The 19,647-nt window shown below is 38.0% G+C and overlaps 1 protein-coding gene across 2 annotated transcripts in view; it reads right to left on the reverse strand.

Annotated features, from left to right (window-relative positions):
* Positions 1-333: 333 nt before the first annotated feature.
* LOC121952650 (WSC domain sialate O sulfotransferase 1b) overlaps positions 334-19,647 on the reverse strand; it is a 45,345-nt gene continuing 26,031 nt past the window's right edge. Inside the window, exons 5-10 of one of the 2 annotated variants that reach the window (XM_042499450.2) lie at positions 18,520-18,704; positions 11,242-11,363; positions 10,800-10,989; positions 10,049-10,213; positions 9,744-9,944; positions 334-1,361 (exon numbers count right to left, since the gene is read on the reverse strand). In XM_042499450.2, coding sequence (XP_042355384.2) covers positions 1,009-1,361; positions 9,744-9,944; positions 10,049-10,213; positions 10,800-10,989; positions 11,242-11,363; positions 18,520-18,704 — 1,216 coding nt within the window. In that variant the 3' untranslated portion in view covers positions 334-1,008. The other variant, XM_088088452.1, reaches the window with a different exon arrangement.

Raw genomic sequence — 19,647 nt, forward strand, 5'->3', positions numbered from 1 at the left:
TAGAAACTGAAATGTAATTTCCAGTGGTGGAAGAAGTACTCAGATTTTTGACTTAAGTAAAAGTAAACGTAGCACAGTCTAAAAATACTTTACATTACAGGAAGTCCTGGATTCAAAATGTTACTTAAGTAAAAGTTCATAAGTATTATCAGCAAAATGTACTTAAAATATCAGAAGTCAAAATCATTTGAGCATGAGTGAAATTTTCAAGGGGCCCAAAATCCCTGGTGGCCCCCCTGAGTGTGAGAGCGTAACACACAAAGCTTTTGAAATAGTGCTATTGTGTCTCACCTTAGTCTAATTAAGGTGAAAAAGATTTCCAGTAATGCAAGAATAAACAACTTCAGTTAATTCAAACTGAATGCATTTAATGAAATAAAACGTTAGCAGGACATGTTGAATTTCATTTTACGGTTTAAAGCAGTTATATTGTGATCAGCATACTTCTGAGTTCATGTTAAGTCAAAACTAGTTGCATTGAGAGTCCTGACAGACACATGAACTAGCTTTGGGGCTTTTATCCACTACAACTGCAGACCTGTGGAAACCAGTGGATTACCACAGAAATACTTTATTATCTGGGCAATGCTAATGCCTTTTCCTTTATCTGTGTTAGTATGACTTGTGTGTATGCTAGAAAACACAATGTGTACTGAATTAAAGAATCATAAAGAGCCACAGAAAGCGCTGTTCAATCAAAATGAGTCCATTCCGCAATTATCCTCTTATATGTGTGTAGTCAGGCACTTTGCTAGATAATCCTAACACTGCAGGCCACCAAAATATTTCAAATCCTGTCTGAGTCGTCTTCATATTTGTGGCTCTCAGCAAGGCTTTCATCACTGTTTCATTCAGTGGTGGCATTTATAGTCCATCTAGCTTAAAAATGAGTCAATAGGTCCACTTACATCAGCAAGTGTCTCTGTTCCCCACAGAGCAGAACTGCTCTCTTTGGACCCCTGCTGGACCAGTCATTTATAGTACTAAGTGAATGAGCATTTTAGATCATCATCTGGGGAGGTATTCCTGTGGAATTCTGCTAAAGTTCCTGCTTTGCAGTGCCCGGTCAACAGTATGGATGAAGGGGTCGATCATCTGTCTCATGTCAGGAGTGAATGGGTCAAAGAAGGGCCTCTGGGCTCCTGAGCGTTTGAAATGCCCATCCTGGTTACTCTGGGCACAAAGTAGCCTTTCCTCAGTCAAAGTGACATTTAGAAAGACAGTGATAAGTCGGAGCTGAGGGAGAAGAGCCCTCTGTATCTCCTCATAGTGCACCACCAGCAGGCGGTGTCCAAACTTCAGCCAGCTCAGAGCATGGGATGCCCACCAGGGAGCGTAGCTGGAGACAAATTCTGGCCACTCTGCAAGTGAGAAAGAGCACAGTTGGGGATCACTTAGATGTAAGATGGTTTCATCAAGCATCATGTGATTTAAATTAATAATAATGATAAGTTTATTTATATAGCACCTTTAAAACAAAGTTGACAAAGTGCTTTGACAAACAAGGCAAAGCAGAAGCGTGGGCAGCTTCTTGCAGAAATAACATGACAAATAGAGCCAAACAGTAGTACCGAGCTAAGGCTAGACAAAAGAGAGCAACAATCACAAAACAAAAATAACAACAGCAACCCATCCCAATATGTATAAATGCTGTTCGCTGCAGTAAACACAGAATAACAAAAATATTACTAATAATAGAACTAAACATAGCTGGGGCAGAATATGAAATGAATAATTTAAACGATAAGATAAAAAAAACAACAAAAACAACAAAAAAATACAAATTAAAATGAACGACATCACATAAAAGCAAGTCTTAAAAAATGAGTTTTAAGAAGTGATTTAAAAGAAGTCACTGATTCTGCAAGCCTTATCTCCTCAGACAAGTCATTCCAAAGCCGAGGGGCCCTGATGGCAAAAGCACGGTCACCTTTAGTTTTAGGGTCTTAGGCTTCGAGCTGGCTCATAAGGGGTCAACATTTCTGATATGTAACTTAGGGCCAGGCCAGAACGAGCTTTAAAAACAGCATCAGTGGAATCTTAAAATCAATTCTAAAATGTACAGGAAGCCATTGGAGGGAAGCAAGGATTGGGGAGATGTGATGTTGTCTGTTAAAACCCGTGAGGATCCTAGCAGCTGCATTCTGAACTAGTTGGAAGCAGGAGAGTGATTTTTGATTTGAGAGGAGGGAGTTACAGTAATCAAGTTTGGAAAAGATGAATGTCTGAATAACTTTTTCAAGGTCTGACTGTGAGAGCATTGGTTTAATTCTGGCCTAAAGGTCAGCTGTGAGTCAAATGTTACTCCGAGGTTTCTGGCGGAGGGCTTCAGATTTGTGGAAAGGGGACCAAGGACGTTTATAATGTGGTTGGAAGGGGTTGGGGGTGAGAACAATATGACTTCTGATTTTGAGTTATTGAGTTGCAGGGGATTTTGAGCCATGCAATAGTTAACGTCGTTAAGGCAGTCTAAGACAGCAGCTAGACTTCTCGGGTCATCTGGTCTCAGCAGGAGGTATACCTGTGTATTGTGAAAAGAAATGTTGGGATTCTGGATTATTTGGCCATGTGGGAGCATATAAATAGAAAATAAAATTGGACTTAAAATCAAACATTGCAGCACACCACGTGTGATTACTTATGGTGACTGAATAGGTTCTTGCTAAAAGATAAAACCAAACCAACCAAGTGTGCAGTATTTTTAATGCCAACCAAAGTTCCTTGGCGATTGATTAAAATAGTGTAGTCTACCGTGTCGAAAGCTGCACTTAGATCTAAAAGAATTAAAATTGCACTCTCTCCTTTGTCGCCAGCTAAAAGAGTACTGTTTGTAACCTTGAGGAGGGCAGTTTCAGTGCTATGTAAAGCTCTAAAACCAGACTTAAACTCCTCAAATATGTTGTTGTGACACATACAAGCTAAAAGCTGGGTAGAAAGTTTACAAATTGGCCTAAAATTGCTAAAAACAGAGGGGTCAAGGTTGGGTTTCTTTAAAAGAGGTAGCTGGAAGAATTGGCAGTAAAACCATGAATTTATCCAGGATGGTGGGGACAGTGGCATTTGGGAAACAGTGAGTGATGGCATTAACGAAGCGGATATCCCTGGTTATGGAGTCACCAATGATCATTGTTGTGGGGGGAAAGAGAGGGTGAGGAGATGGAGACTCTGAGCCAGTTGGACAGCGCGGTGATGGAAGGAGCCACAGGAGCTTGGGCTACAGGGACAACAACACTGGGGGGCTACGAGAGTTAAAGGCTGCAGGGAGACTCTTAGCCCAGCCAGTTTCCTCATTCGGCCGTTGGTGCAGCACTTCGGTCCAGGACACAGATGGCTTTGGTGTGGAGATGAGAGCCAGTGCTGCGAGCCGAGCTCTTGTGATGCTCTCCGGGTTGTCTGGCGGCGCTGGTATTAAAGCAATCGTTCCCTGTATGGTACTGGAGGTGGTGGCGCCAGGTGCCTGGGCACCCAGCTCCCGTGTAGAGGGATGGCCACTCTCCTTTCCCGCTGGGACCTCCGGTGTATGCAGAGACTCAAGACCGGGGAGGGAGGTGAGCGGGCAGCGTGGACAGCCTGACAGAAGGAGCGAGTGTAGGATATGCGTTTTGAATGAGCTACAGCAACAGAGACAAAGCTTTCAATCAGCTGATCCCTTTTCCGGAGCTCTATCTTCAGGCGCTGGTTGTCTTCTGTTAACTGTGAGTATTTCACATTACAGTCGCAGTCCGTAAGCACTGACATTGTGGCTGACATTAGCCGGGAAGTATCTCATAAAACAGCACAATCATTAAAATGTTGTTTCCAACAATAGATGAAAGAACACTGTTAAAACAAGTTTTGCCGGGTAGTGTTGAGTGGCGTTCATCGACCTATTGTCTCGCTCTTCCATGAATTCTCCAGCAGATGAAAAGTCCTGAAACGCAGTTAAAATCCATGTCCCAGTTAAAGGAAGTGGCTGAAACAACTGATATCACAGCATGTGGCTGATATCACAGCATGTGGCCAATGGCACGATAAAAACTGCGTATAAAGTCAAATCTTGACAGAGCCTCTGACAGGTACACACAGATGCCAACGCATTTATGATTGTAATTGTTCAATTTTATACTAACTGTTCACATGACACTACTATAGATAATTGGGATAAAAAAAATACATTTAAAAAAATCAACCACCCAACCCACAAACTGCAAACTCAGTAGGACTGAGACAAGTGCTATATGTAATGGTCAGTTTACTTATATGTTATTTATGCATGCACTTTATTTTGCATTTTTATAGAAGCTCCCATTCATTTCCATGCATTTCTATTTTGAATATTCAAGGAATGAGATTACCTGTGTGTATATAAGCTGTGTGCATACGTCGCATTCTTCAGTTGGCAGTTTGCACCTAATACCAGTAACACCACTGAGGACCAGCCAACTCACAGATGGTTTTCCATTTCTTCTTTCAGTCTTTCTCTTAAATGTCACCTAAGCACTTTTACATGTTATTACTTTTATATGTCTATATTGTTGTGTTCAAGTTGTGCTCTGTTACAGTGCTTGAGTAAATGACAGTGCTAGGTACTGTAGATTAGTGGAAACAACATTTAAGTTAATGTTGCTATCCAGGGGTTTAAACTTAAGCTTTAAACTCCAGGGATTTTTCTACTTTTGATAATATAACTTGTCAAAACACATTGGCTGAGGTCCTGCAGGGTAGGGCTATAAGGAGTTGTAATTGGTTTTGTTCTAAAAGGAAAATTATGAACAATTATATGTTTTTTGTTGTTTTAAATAATAAGCTAAGCTAATACAGGCTCAGCTGCCACTTGTTGCTGTTGTGACAGTAAATATTCAGCTTGTGGGCTAAAGGAACATAACATAGTGTGATCAGGCTATATTGTAATTATGAATAAGACTCAATCGGCCTCATATCACAATATTCTCTTAAATTTCTCTATTTTCTCTTAATTTGCTGGTTAGAGAAAAACATAAGAGAAGTCAACTCCATATGCACCAAACATTCTTAACCATCCAAATCTGCTCTAACCATGGGTGCTCAATGCTGAATCCCACTGATCATAAGTCACCTGTTAGTACAGGTAACACTAAACCCACTAAATACTAGTGTACTGCAGTAGTGAAACTGATGTAGGCCGTCTATTAAATAAACTTAAACAGAGTAAATCTGATTTTCCTGAGTGTCAGTACTGGTGTTACAGGAAAATCAAATACCAGGAATAACAAAACATTTTCTGTATCAGCAGCAGAAAGTATTCAGATCCTTTACTTAGACTAAGCCTAAGTTAAAAGTGTGCTGTAAAAAGTATTAAAAACAAAAGTAAGCATTCAAAGTTTAAAAAAAATTACATTAAATCAAACTAATTAAAAGAAAAAGCAGCAAGTTCTCATATATATATATATATATATATATATATATATATATATATATATATATATATATATACCATGAAATGGGTTTTTTTTTTGCATGACAAATGATGTACATTATTAGAAAAATTGTTGCCAAGTAATAACAGATTTTTTTAGCTGAGCTTGTATATTTTAATATGGTCTGTGTTCAAAAATCTTAATTTGTTAGTCACTAAACAATAGTAGTAAAGTAAATGGTCCAGTTCTTCAGATTTGTTTTTTGGTACAGTATTTGAGTAAATGTACTTAGTTACATTCCAGCTCTGGGATTTATTATTTTTATTTTTTCTTGCACTGGGCAACAATTTGTGAAAACAAGTTGTTTTTCCATGATCTTAGTGTGTCCCAACAACTTACAAAATGTTCTATTGCCTAACATAAAAGCAAAAATTAGAAAAAAATCGTGAATCCAAAAAGTCAATCGGTGCCAGAACAGTCATGGAGACAAACAAAAACAAGAGAGAATCTGATAGTGTATATCATTTCTTGCATGAGGCCCATAGAATAAGAACCCATGATACCTTTCTATACTAGAATCTTTTCTCTCTAATATTCTGTCAAACAAAAGCCTGTCATATGTTTATTGAGATTCTGATAGCCTAATGGTTTTGGGGGAAATAGTGAATAAATATTTGTCATTGAACGACATATTGTTATTATTTTGAGATTGTGTAATTTTATCATTATATTTTGTAAATTGTTTAACCTAAATTCATTTGGCAGTTAGCATGTAATACCAGTAAAACCAGTAAACACCAGCCAACTCACTGGTCATTTTCCATTTACTCTTGGAATAAATATTTCTAAAATATGTCATCCCTTGAGTCAGTTTGCACTCTACAGGTATAACACTTTTTTGGTGATTTAAAGTACATGAGTAACATACTGTTAATTATGTCGAACGTTGACCTCTTATTGTCACACATTCTATGGCAATTACATGGTCCGTGGCTGGTTGTCTTGCCATGACAAATAATTAACATGATCACAATAAGTTTATAAAATCACTCAAAGACTATACAGCAATTGCACTAGTCTTTTCAAATAACTTCAGTTGCATATTTAATGGCATGAGTATATTTACTGAGCTTGAGCTCAGCTGCATAATTTGTTTTGAGACATGTTGACTTTCAGAACGCATTTTTTTATAGCCATTAATAAAAACATTAATTCCTAAAGACGTAAAATGTGCTATTTTCAAATCAAGATTTGGAATTTGGTATTTCTCTAGACATAAAATGAACGTGCGCAGGACTCTACTGCATGAACACGCATGTAACTCTTGGAGTCTCTGACACAACACAGGCTTCGTAAAGGCCGTACTAATGGATATTTTTTAATCATAATTCATCATTTTTACCATCTTACTAAAGGCTGTTGGCTGTAAAGCCTGTAATATGGTCGTCTTACCGTGTCTGTATAAGAGACCATTTATACAGTCTACGGTCAGTATTCAAACTACTGGTTATCAGCAAGCAGTGTGGAGCACTAGTGACAGTTATTAAACGGTATTGAACGTAGTATTTACTTAAAGTTGAGCTGTGTAATAATACACGGAGCAATGTTACAAGGCACCACCTTTTATTATATTTTTGTGGGCACAACATTTTTTGATTCCCTGATAAGTTGTTTGTATATTTGTGTATGTGTGTGTGTGTGTAGAGAGAGGGAGAGAGAGATAAATATAACATTATCTGATTATCACCTAAATATGAAAACTGACAGCACCACTGTTGTTATACCGCCGACTAGCTGCTGTTGCTAATAAGATAAGCTACTATGAGAGGAATGCTCGTGATTCGGGGTAACTTGTGAGTGATCCAGTGAGTCGGAGTGAATGCTTGGGTACATTTGGCCGTGTTCGGCTGCCCTTAATTACTTCTACGCATGCTCTATGAGCTAGTAGATCCGGGTATTTTACACTTTTCTAAACCTGGAAAAGGAGTTTTCTCTGCTTTATGTGCCACTGAGCAGCTCTCATAGGAATGAATGAGCCCCCGCCCCCACGGCTGTATCCAGATTTATAATAGATCCATGGGAATTTCAGGAGCTGCAGTAATGGCTGTCCACTTTTTTTTTCTCCACTCTAACATGGTACAAAATGTGAAACTGTTCAACTGAGCGAAAAGGAACGAGTACTAACCAATCACAGCACAGTAGCACTGGCTTACTACCCAATCTCAGCACAGTAGTACAGACAACTAGCCAATCACAGCACAGTATGGCGGGAGCAGACGGAATGTGTCCACATTAAGGAAAAAAACATCTCGTTTCTCTTGTGTTAAAGGGGGACAAAGTGGATTTGAGCAGTAATAAAGAGTGCCTCTTTGACATGGCCTTCCATTTTTACCACTGAGGACTGGAGAAGAAAGACGTGGACAGAGACACAGCTCTGAAATCCCTGGTGAGTATGCTGTGTGCTGTAAGTTAGCGAGCTAACTACTGCAGGGGACTCGGCAAGCTAACTTTAGCAACTGGATTGTTTACCATATCATGTATTTTTGAACCAAGCAATCTTCAACTAAATCATACCGTTAGCTTGTAGGCTAATAGCAAACACCACAGTGGCTAACTTAGCTTGTAGATAGCTTTTTTGGTATGGGGACAGTAGTTAGCTAGCTAGCTAGCTACAGCATATAGCATACTCACTGTGGATTTCAAGGGCTGCAACAGTTTCTGTCCACCTCTGACTCTAACTCTGTGGCTAAAAACTTTCTGATACATTGTCAGAATTCAGTCTTCTAATGTATGATAGGCATGAATCATTTATGAGGCATACATTCTTATAAATGCGTGTAAGTGATTACACTTTACTTAACAACTACAATAAAACATTATGATAAAGCATAAATTATTTTAAATGCATCAATATGTGACTCACTTTACTTAACACATATAATGATAACTTATAATACAGCATGGACTGTTAAATCACACTGTGAGTCCATACTACAGTTAATTGTTGATGTGTGAATAAGTGAGTATAAATATTTATATTTATATTTTTATATTTATATTATACATTATTAGCCCCAGCATTCAACCTCTAGTTTATAGCAAGTCAAGAGCATCCATAAGACCCTTGCCACATATAAATCCTTATAAGTCAAATCTATAATAGTTTATGACTATTGATATATTGCATCAGTAAGCATTATGTGTGTTTATAAATGCAGTATAATTCACTGTGAATGCCATCATAACACACTATAGATGTGGTCTTCTTAGAAAGTGTTACCAAAAATTCTTACTAGCATTTCATATGGCATAGTTAGGTTTGATCCACCTTCATATTACTAGATTACTGCATTATGTTACTTTTTCTGCCTTCTTTGGAGCTGAAGAAAGTTAAGTGGGTTTGTTTTCTACTCCAGCCTGCCCCTTATGCATTGCAGTGGTTCATGTCCACCAGCTGAATGCCTGTATGATTATTATGATCAATAAAGACAAAAAAAAGAAACTTGGTGTGTTGTTATTTCAAATTATATACCCTAAGATGTCAAAGACAAATAAGATTAAAGGATAACACAAAAAGTATAATTAGTCCTAATAATTCTCGTAATTACAAAGAAATGCATAATTAGCAGGTTCCCTTTTGTCAACCATTTGGATCTATAAACCTGTACCGTACTCTGTAGGTACCCAGTGCTAAGAAAATATTTAGTTATTTTGTTTTCTTCTAAGGTACCCCGTAAGTATCCAGTAATTAGAAAATACTTAGAGGATAACTTCAAACATCTTTCCCCTGAAGTAACCCTCTAAAGTACCCAGTACTTACAAAATACTAACGAGATAACCTTAGACATTAGAAGTACCTGTGGGTAGCTAGTACTTACAAAATACTTAGAGATTAACTTTCTTCCATCTTTCCTCAAAAGTACCCTTCTAAAGTACAATATAGATACCCAGTACTTATAAAACACTTAGGGAATTACTTTCAACATCTTTCCTCGTAAGTGCCACGTGATTACACGGTAAATTGTGGGCTGTATTATAAAGTGCTACCAAAAAATGTGTTCCCAACACTGTGTTCAAAAGTGCTATACAAATAAAATGCATCATTACTATTATTACTTTTGATAAATATGTTCAAAGATCTCAAAAGCTTGCACTCAACACTACACTTCCTTGGGTACTCAGCAATACACATGCCAAATTTACAATTAATCAGAGGAAAGGCTGTTAAGGACAGACATGCATACAGACAGAAAGACAATGCATCCATTGTAGTTAGAATAAAGGCTCCATTTTGGAGCCTTTATTTCATTGTCAATGTTTGCCTCACTGTCATTTATGTGAATTTCACATTAAAAAGGTATAAAGTACCTTTGCTTTTCCACTGTGCATCTGTGGCATGTCCTAGATGTCCGGCACACTTGCGATTGAATTCAGCCATGAGGGAGCGGTAAGGGTTTCGAATCAGTAGGATGGCAGAATCGAACACCTCAATCTCTTTCTGGCCACTCTCGTGGGTCTTTACACAGATGCTGCGGCCACTCTTCCAGTAGTCCTTCTCTCCTTTGAATCCTGGTACCAGTGAATAAATGAATGGATAAGGTCAGCTACAAGGCAATACTTCACAGAGCACTCACTTAAACACTTGTTTAAACAGTGGTAGGTACCCTCCCCACCTCTGTTGTACAGCATGCCATCAAAATAGAAGCTGCCAGTGTAGTAGCCAGTCACAAGCTCGATCAGGTGTCGTACCCAGGTGTTGCCTGCACCAGGAAAACTAGAAAGAGCCACCAGGGAGCTGGATCTCTGAGGCAGAAACATCCTCTCTTTACACCTGGAGTCTAAAAGAAGAGTTTAATGTTGGTAACAGTTACAAAACAAAGAAAATTACATCAGATTAGAATAAATCATAAAGAGTGGATGGTTAAAGTGATTAATTTTCACAAGAGTTACACAGAAAAAGTAAAAAAAAAAACTCATGTGACACCAATTGCAGCATGATTGCAAGAGTGGAGCAGAGTTGAAATTTTGTGTCTGAACTGTTCACTGCTTTCAAGAGCTATTCCCAGTTATCTTACTGACCTCCTTCACTATGCTTTGTAGTGTTTTGCACATATTGGTCTCACCTTTTTTGTAAAATTAAGTCATGATTTCACTCTGGCAATATTCATGCAATGTCAGGGAAAAGACTTATCTTTGCTGAGGGAATTTTTACAGACCATTTTAGAGGCAGAAACACTAACTTGAACTTTACTTGCTTTGTGTGATCTGTAAATGTGACTGACATGGCAAGTTATTATTACATTGTGTCATCTCTCCTTGTAGAACCAATTAGAAATGAGACTTGACATTACCAGAGTTTTAAATAAGAATCTATTGCATACAGATGATCAACACAGGGTTGCATCTGTACAACAAATATCTCACCAAGCACTGGTGTGTAATACACCTGGTAGTGGTCATGCTCAGTGGATGCTGTGGGTGTGGTGTTGCTGGTGTGATTCAGCCCAGTGTTCCCTGTGCACTGCTTGTTGTTAGACTGCTGGTTGACGGTGAAAAGAGAGGATGTCCATGTACAGTAACAGTGGGGCTTCTTGAACACAGCCAGCGGAAGCTCCTATAAAGCAAAAGAACGTATGTTTTACATGTATTTCTATGATTCATTATAATTAGAGGCATATTACACCTTTAATATTCAGCAAAATACCACACGCTCTACGCCCCCATTTGTGATCTCCTAGGGGTGAAGACAGTTTTTCTGAGCTATGAAGTGTCCTCTACTGGAAATGGAGAACCAGCAGTACAGTGCAAAAAGGTATGCGCAATAAATTGATCATAAGGTGTGTAAATTATGAGAAATAATTCAAACCTTATCTGTACAGGTCTCGATGCAGGACTGTGTGGTTAGGTTGGGCTGTAAGGAGTAGTTGGGGAAGGTGCTGATGGTGTTTTTTGGGAACTTGAAGCAACCCCGATAGTGAACATTTTTGACTAAAAAGGGAAAAAAATTATATTAGAACATTATTGCACTCTAATGAGAGGATATCACATCTATGTGTGTTATTTGGTAGAAAACACCTGCACTAACCAGCACTGTAAATGTTTATATATATATATATATATATATATATATATATATATATATATATATATATATATAAATTAAATCACTGTCAAAGGCAAATGAAGGGTTGAGAAATATACAATTATTCAACATCAGGGTAGCATTTAAATTATCCGTCCCAAAGCACATCTGCCTTAGTTACCTTTCTATGCTTTAACAGTGGTTTAACTTGGAAGTTATTACTGCATACAATATAAAGGTTTATAAAATATTTGAATTTGCCAACATCAATAATGCGGTTTCTGTCTTTAAAGAACAGAAAACAGTTGTTAAGAACAGAAATAGCCGAATCATTGTTGTTGAATTTTCATATATTCATGTGTTGGCCCTGACCACTTATCAAAAGGGTTCACACCTACGGCCCATTTAGAATCACCAATTATTCTGCATGTCTTTGGACTGTGGGAGAAAGCTAGAGAACCCAGAGAGAACACAGGAAGAACATGCAAACTCTGCACAGGGGGGACCCTCTTTCTGTGAGGTGACACACAGACATTTTTCTTTGTGTTCCTTCCCACAGCCCACACTTGAATGTGTGCGCTAACGAAATACGGTTGGTACATAGATCCCATTTCTGACCATAAAAACCCTTGGATGATTTTCAGTGTCTTCAGCTTCTGAATGGCAGCATACTTTAACTTTCAGTTACCCTGTGTCCCTCTGCTGACCAGTCCTAAAATGTGAACTTAGTACATGTATTCAAGAACTGTATAAGTACACATTTATGGTTCTTTTTACTTGAGTATTTTTATCTCAGGACACTGTCTACTTTTACTGCACTGCACCTCAGAGGGAAATATTGAACTTTTAACTTTACTTAAATTATTAAATAACTTTAGTTATTGCAAGTGCAGCTGAAAAGACAAGTCAAGAGATATTTTCTTAATTGTTCAAGTAATTTTTCATGCAAAAACATTTCATGGTTTCAGCTTTTCAAATGTGAGTGCTGGCTATTATTACTTATGATTAGTGTTTTCTTCAATAAATCAATTTGATTTTTTTTGTGTGAATACTTCATCGTCATCATTTATTTGTCACATGTAAATAATACATAGTACAATTCCAGTGAAATGGGATCCCATCAGCTCCTTTAACTGGTGCTCTGTGATTTAGTTCTTTTTACATTTTCTAACATCTTTAGTTAATGCTCTATAATTGTCGTGGGTTTTTTTGTTGTAAACTTTTTTTTTTTATTTGTAACTCTATGTTAAAACAACAAACAATGATACACAACAGTACTCCCACATCCAACCCCCACCTCTGGCAGGACCCCAATCATAATAGGCCTTAGAAAATTAACTGGAAAAGAAAAAAAAGGATAAAGAAATTGTAAGAGGAAAAAAGAGACATAATATAGGAAAATAAATTAATTAATTAAATTAAATTTAAAAACAAAAAAAACCTTAATTAACAGTTGAACTATCTATAAAACTTTGATAGTAAATAAAGTTACATTAGATATATAGGGTCTATAACCCAGTAGATAGGCACAACCAAGATATTTCACTTTGTCGATAAGGGAAGTCAATGTCAGTGATTCCTGATGGTTCAGGTAATCCATGATTTCTAGTTGTGGAATGACTCCACACATTCCGACCTCAACAAGATGATCCTCAGGGTCGCTATTCTGAAGCACCACCAAGACTTGCTTGCAAAATAGACATATGAGCCTAAATTAAGCACAATTTCAGTGGGGCTGACAGAAAGGCAACTGGAAACTTCTACATCTACGTCATATGTAACTAAAGTAACATTTCAATGCAGGGTTTTTATACGTAACAGAACATTTTTACTTTATTTTTCATTTTCACTTAAGGAAAGGATCTGAAGAGGGAGCACTACTTAGCATCACATGATTAGATGCTTTCCTAAGAGCTTTATTCACTATATCCGTCCATTCACATCGGATGCGACGCAAGCACTTCATGTGGCGTCGTTACATTCAAAGTCAATGCAAAGACTCAAATTCATGCTGGGCGGTGCACTGGACGTGAAGGACATGAAAATGTGTATTTCGCGTATTCGTGCATTCAAGCAAGTTAGAATTTATCAACTTGAGCGAGATTTTGCCGTGAGGCTATTTTGCGATAGTTGTTGGTTGAGATTTTCCTGATGTTACCAAGACACGGAGCTTCACTCAGCCTCAGTGCTGTACAGACACAGAGCAAACAAAGACCTGAAGGGCTTGGAGATCAGTGAGCAAAGCTAGAAAGTTACATGGTAAGCGCTGAAAATAGGCTACACCTGTCACTTGTGTAAGCTAGTTTTGCTGAGTTTCTTTTTAGCATAACGCTGTGAGTAATTTAAGTTGGTCTTTTATTGTGGAAAGTAAACAATGGAGGGCGTGTAATGTGCTGTGACAGACTGATAAATAAGAAAGAGTGTGCATCTTGTTTCACTTCAGAGTACAGAGCCTATGTGTTTACATAGTTTTCTGTTGTATTTCACTGTACCACCATCACCTTAGCCATTAGCTGCCTCTCCTTGCTAATGTAAGCAAAATCACAGCTGCTGAGGGTGAACTTTTTTCAGTTTCAAAATCCTCTAAAAGAAAAAAAGCAACCATATACGAGCAAGTAACGCAATGCAATTTTTTTTTTTTTTAGCGTTTGTTGTGAATGCACAGTAAAAATTATATCCGTAATGCATGCTTGCTCCTAAAACGTTGCTCCAGAAGAAATACGCTATAGGAGAAACCTAGAAAACCCCAAACTAGCCTCCAAGAAAGAAGGCAAAGCTCTTGATTTCAGTGAAGGCAACAATAACTGAATTAGCTAGGGGCTTCAACATTAGCACTCGTGATATCATAAACTCGCGGCCCACAATGGCTGACATTAGCAGCTATCGGAAAATTGTAGAAAGACATGAACACTAAATCTGATTCCCTGGACTCAAAGTTACACTTACAAACCTCCCTAACCAACCATGCCACACACATTGCTGACTTAGAGTGGTGTACAACTGACCACAAGACCCATATCACAGACCTCGAGAGGTGGTGTTAGGAGCTGATGGAAATCAACAAAAACCACAAAATGTTTGCTAACTGACCTTGAAAGCCATTCAAGACGCACAAATATTAAAATAACAGGCTTACCAGAAAGTTTTAAACCGGCACAAATATAGGCACCCTAGCGCCACCCTATAGGCACCCTCCCGTTCCTTACATAACATTCTTACTGGTGGTGTTTCAACCTGATGCCGTCCTGCCATGTTTCATGCAGATGAGAAAGGTAGCTTTTGGTGTCACAATATTAAGCCAAGAGCACTGTCAAAATGGTGATATTTTACTAGATCGGAATGAGAATGGGCTGTACGGACACACAAGGGTGGAGTCAGTCCACTATTTAAGTACACCATTTTATTTCTATTAGCCTGAAAAGTTAGTCTAATTCGATATTTTCTTGTAGTATTCAGCTGTCTCTTGTAATATTTATGAGGGAATTCATAATCCACTTTGTTTGGGAAAGTGGATGGGAAGGTGGGATCCAGATTACAAATATGTTTTTTGTTGTTGTTCATTTCTAACTCTAACTCTAACTGATGATTGTTTTTATGTCTTGACCTAAGTATAAATGATGTTCTTTCATGGTTGCAGGTAGTTCTACCATTTTGCCACATGGTGGGAGTCTCACCTTTGTGAGCTACTGTTCGAGGTTTAAGGACTAACTTAATGAGAGGCAAGGTTGTTTTTCTGCTAGATAGACATACCAAACATATGGAGGGGGTTACAAATGAGGCTTAAAATGTAGTTGATATCACAAGTATATATCAGTTAACCTTTTTTTCTAAGGCCAGGGGTGTAGCCATGTTTAGCCATTGATATGTCCCATTTGAACATAATTGAACCATATTTGGACTGACTGTGGAGGCTTGGTTTATAGTGATTCTTTTTAAATTATATTATTCGATATGTATTTTGTGAAACTGTTTGCCGTGAAGTAACATTTTAAGGTGGGAGGTGCCTTCTATTAGGCTTAATACACAGACTGTGGGGCTGCGATCTCAGCTCATGGTTTCTGATTGACCTCGCCTGAGGAGGCATAATCTATTTATGTTTCCAAATTTCCTTTTTCAGTTCTTCAACTTGATGAAGGTCTAATGACAGAAATGTTGTGTACTTAATAACGTTTTTTTGCAATGTACAAGGTACAAGGTAGGTACAAGGTCTATTTATTTTGTCATTTTTCTTAAACATGGTTTAAGAAGAAATTAAATTAAAGTTGACCGCAACATCTTTTTGACATTGATGGAGGAGTAGAGGAGTCTCACAGCCAGGGGAAAGTACAGTGTATGGGTATTCTTTCTTTTTCTCACCCATATCTGACCCAAATGTGCATTATCTTGTTGTAAAAGACCACATCCTGTCACAGCATGTATCTGTCTTAAATCTACATGCACACAGTTTTGAAGATCCCAAAGTTTTTAATCTTATCCCGGATTTATCAACCACCCACTTAATTGCCAGAGGGGACAGCAACACTACGTCAGATTGCTTTACTGATTCTACTTGTCCTACTATCCTTTCTAATTCTACCATTGCCTTACATAATTGTATTATAATAAATTGTATAAAAGAATTGACTATTTCCTAATCGATGCTGAACTGACTTCAGATATAATTCACAGCACATACTACAACATTTTAATATCTGATCACAGCCTTGTTGAAACTAAAAATAGATTTTGGCAGAGCAAAGCTCACAGCCAACTTCACCCCCTGAAACCTGAATAAATTGGCTCAAGTTCTTCCAAAATATGGGAGGGATATAAGCAACTTTACAAGAAATGGCCCAAGAATGGGACAGAAATTAGTTAATTGTAAAAAGTTACAAGACAATTACCAGAAAGTAAGCAGAAAAAAAGAAATCCCCTTAAGAAAGTACTAATTTAAACAAATTAAAAATAAAGTTATGATATAATATAAATAAAGCCACTAGTTTCTTTGATAATATCTTATTATCCAGCTCAGCTGATTTCAGATCATGTCCTTGTCACCTTTTACTAATTTGTTTGCAATTAGTGGGACCTTTCATGACAAATTATGTTTTTTCCTTCATTTTGAAAGAAATCAAACCAAATTTCTCAGGCTTCATAGCTTAAAATGATTGTGAAACGTGTCTGACTGCAACAAAAGAAAACTGATGTCGATCTAGGTATTCACTATGTAGCAGGTTGTCTAGACTGTTATCTGAGGACATATTATAGCCTACGAGGCCAAACTGAAGAAAGACAAATAGAAGAAGCTACCAAAAATCACTGCTCGAAATAGAGTATTGAAGCCTGATGAATAGAATGTTATAATTAGAAATACAACAAGAATTCTAAAACCTTCGTTTTAGCTCTTAATACCCCTAAATTATGCAACCATGTAGGATGGAAATATATTTTGACAATAACTGCCCTTCCTGGGTCAAAATGCTATTGCTATGCTATTCCAGACTTCAGCCTATAATGTTACTTATGTTTGTGGTTGGGGACTACTCATTTAATGTTACAAAGGTTACCATTATGCCAACGATTACAACATAATCAACATGAGCCTCTCCACCAAAGCTAGTTAATGTTAGCCCTTCATTTATTTTATGCTAAGTTAATATTAGCAAAAGCCTTCCCAATGGGCTCAGTCATTACCAACCATAATACATCACTTTCTCATTACTATGTTCTTGTCAAAAGCGTTTCTTTCTGAGCCTGTCATTATTTGCGATTACTTTAGAGACCCTTGCTATTAGTGTGAGCCATCCTTCTGTTGCTCTATTTATCTTAGATAAGGCTGAGCATGGCATTCGCTTTAGAAAAGATGGAAAAAATGAGAGGTCAGTTTAAATTAATCTTTTCCATACTAAATATATCTAGTTTTTGTTTGTTTTTTCTCTCTTGTTGTTTGATTACATTACTAATTTATATAATTTGATTGCCTTGAATGTAACAATTTAAAGTTGGTGTCTCAGTAATGATTTTCATAGTCTATGAGAAAGCCTGTTTGATTCTCAGTTTTGTATCTGTTGCTTTTATTGTGCTACACCCCTAGAGGTCAGAAAACGCTGTTGTATGCTTTCACCAGTGCACACCTGTGGTGACTGCAACTATAATCACTCTGTTAGTCTGTGTAGTGTGTCAGTGTGTTGGTGTATTTTTTTAAAGATTATTTTCCTGTGCTTTCACACCTTTAATTGGATAGGAAAGGTCTAGCGTGAGAGGGGGAGAGAGAGAGGGGACAACAGCAAATGACACAGCCTCTGTACATGGGGCGCCTGCTCTATCCACCAAGCCAGCCACTGGGCAACCCTGCGTTGGTGTATTTTAAATGTTTGTAGCCCTATTAATAACAGGCCTTTTATGCTTTTCAAACCATCCTGAGTGCCTGAACCTGGTTCTTTTACACCACAGTTTTTTAGTTATAAGTTTCTGGCTTTTTTTTTAAAGTATTCCCTTATGTGAGCACCAGTGGTTTGAGGGACACCAGAAGCACTCCTGTCGTCTTCCTTTTGTTATTAATCAAGTGTTGAGATACACTAAACATGATTTAATGCAAAAATCATCCCAAATCATTGATCATAATACATCACTAAGTATAGTGAAGCTCACAGTTGCTTGTTGTCATAGTGATGCAACATGCTCTCTGGGACATGATTCTCCAGGTGCACATGAGGCAGATATAATGACTGTCAGAGCAGTTATTTCTTTAACTGAGCCATAATGACAGCCTAAGATGACCAAAATAAGTAAAATTAGACTGTAATGGGAAAAATACTTTGCTTATAACTCAAATGTATTAGGTTTTGGTTGCACAGACAATAAAACAACATTGATTTTGACATCATAATGCATGTGGTTGTGAGGAGTAAGCCATTTACACTAACACTGCATTTTGTCGGCTGATTTTTATTTATTTACATTTGAGAATTGAAAAATGTAAAAAATTCAGTTATTTCTTCACTTGTCTGCACTCACAGAGCAGGTCTTACAGATAATAAATAGCAAACAGTCCTGTGTCTTCCCTGCAGGAAGCTAACTCACATTTTCTTTGACCTGGCAGCTCCTCCTCCACCTTGTAAATGGAGAGCCGACCCACACCTCCACAGGGAGACCCCCTCTCACCCCGACACACCAGACTACAATCCTCCTCTTGAGCCCTTGGGCTACTGATGCGGTTCCCACAATGGCATTCAGCTCCATACTCCAGACCTGCAAACTGGTACCCACTAGCACACACACACACACACACACACACACACACAGAGTCTTTATTACATTGTAAGGACACAAACACGCACAGATAGAAACAGTTATTGCCCTAGCTAAGGGTAATGCATAACCTCAAATTATTGCCCTCAGGCTAATTCATCCTACAGTACATTATTTAACATTTCAAAATTATCATGTAACTCAGACTTCCTGTCATAAAATCAACAATGCTGTCCCCCACTGTGATATTTCTCAGTATGTCTCCTTCTGCACCCATCTGAATGTGTCATGCCTTTTTCTAGTCAGTCACCTCTGATCTGTACTTTTCATATCAAGGCTGTTGTGACTCATTCACTCACTATATCCTGCCTCTTTGGGAAAGACAGAGAACTCATCAAAGTGACCTTTTCAAACATCCGCATAAATTGTCTTGACTTTTTACTTTTACTTATTGCAGTTATTGGCTCATTCAGGTAACAAGCAGAACTGCTGTCTCTGTGGATGGGGTATTGGGGAGGGGAGCTTACTGGGCTTTAAATATAAGCACCCACTCAGTCTCATTTCATCCATCTGTCCTCTGCTGTATAATGTTCCTCGTTGCTAAGATATTAAGAAGAATAATTCAAGCAGGTCATTCCCTAAGTTTGCTTTGAAAAATCCACCTGCCTCTCCATGTTTTCTTGCAGCTTTGCATGGTCATTTTAATGCCACAAATTCAGCTCACAGCAACCCAAACAGAGAAATTTACACAATGGCCACAGAGAAGCACTCTCTAACCTCTGATTTATTCACTAACTGCGACAGCACTCATTCAGCTTTCTAACACATACACATCTCCCTCCCTCCTTTTTCTGCAATAGATCAAGCCTTCTGTCCTGGCCCGCTCTTCACTTTCGCCTTCCTAACCCCCCTCATCTTTTACTGTCATCCAGCCACCTGGCTCTCCGTTGGCTCCAAACA

Source organism: Plectropomus leopardus, chromosome 15, assembly GCF_026936395.1.
Source record: "Plectropomus leopardus strain MGB_pleo_1.0 chromosome 15, ASM2693639v1, whole genome shotgun sequence".
Taxonomy (NCBI): Eukaryota; Metazoa; Chordata; class Actinopteri; order Perciformes; family Serranidae; genus Plectropomus; species Plectropomus leopardus.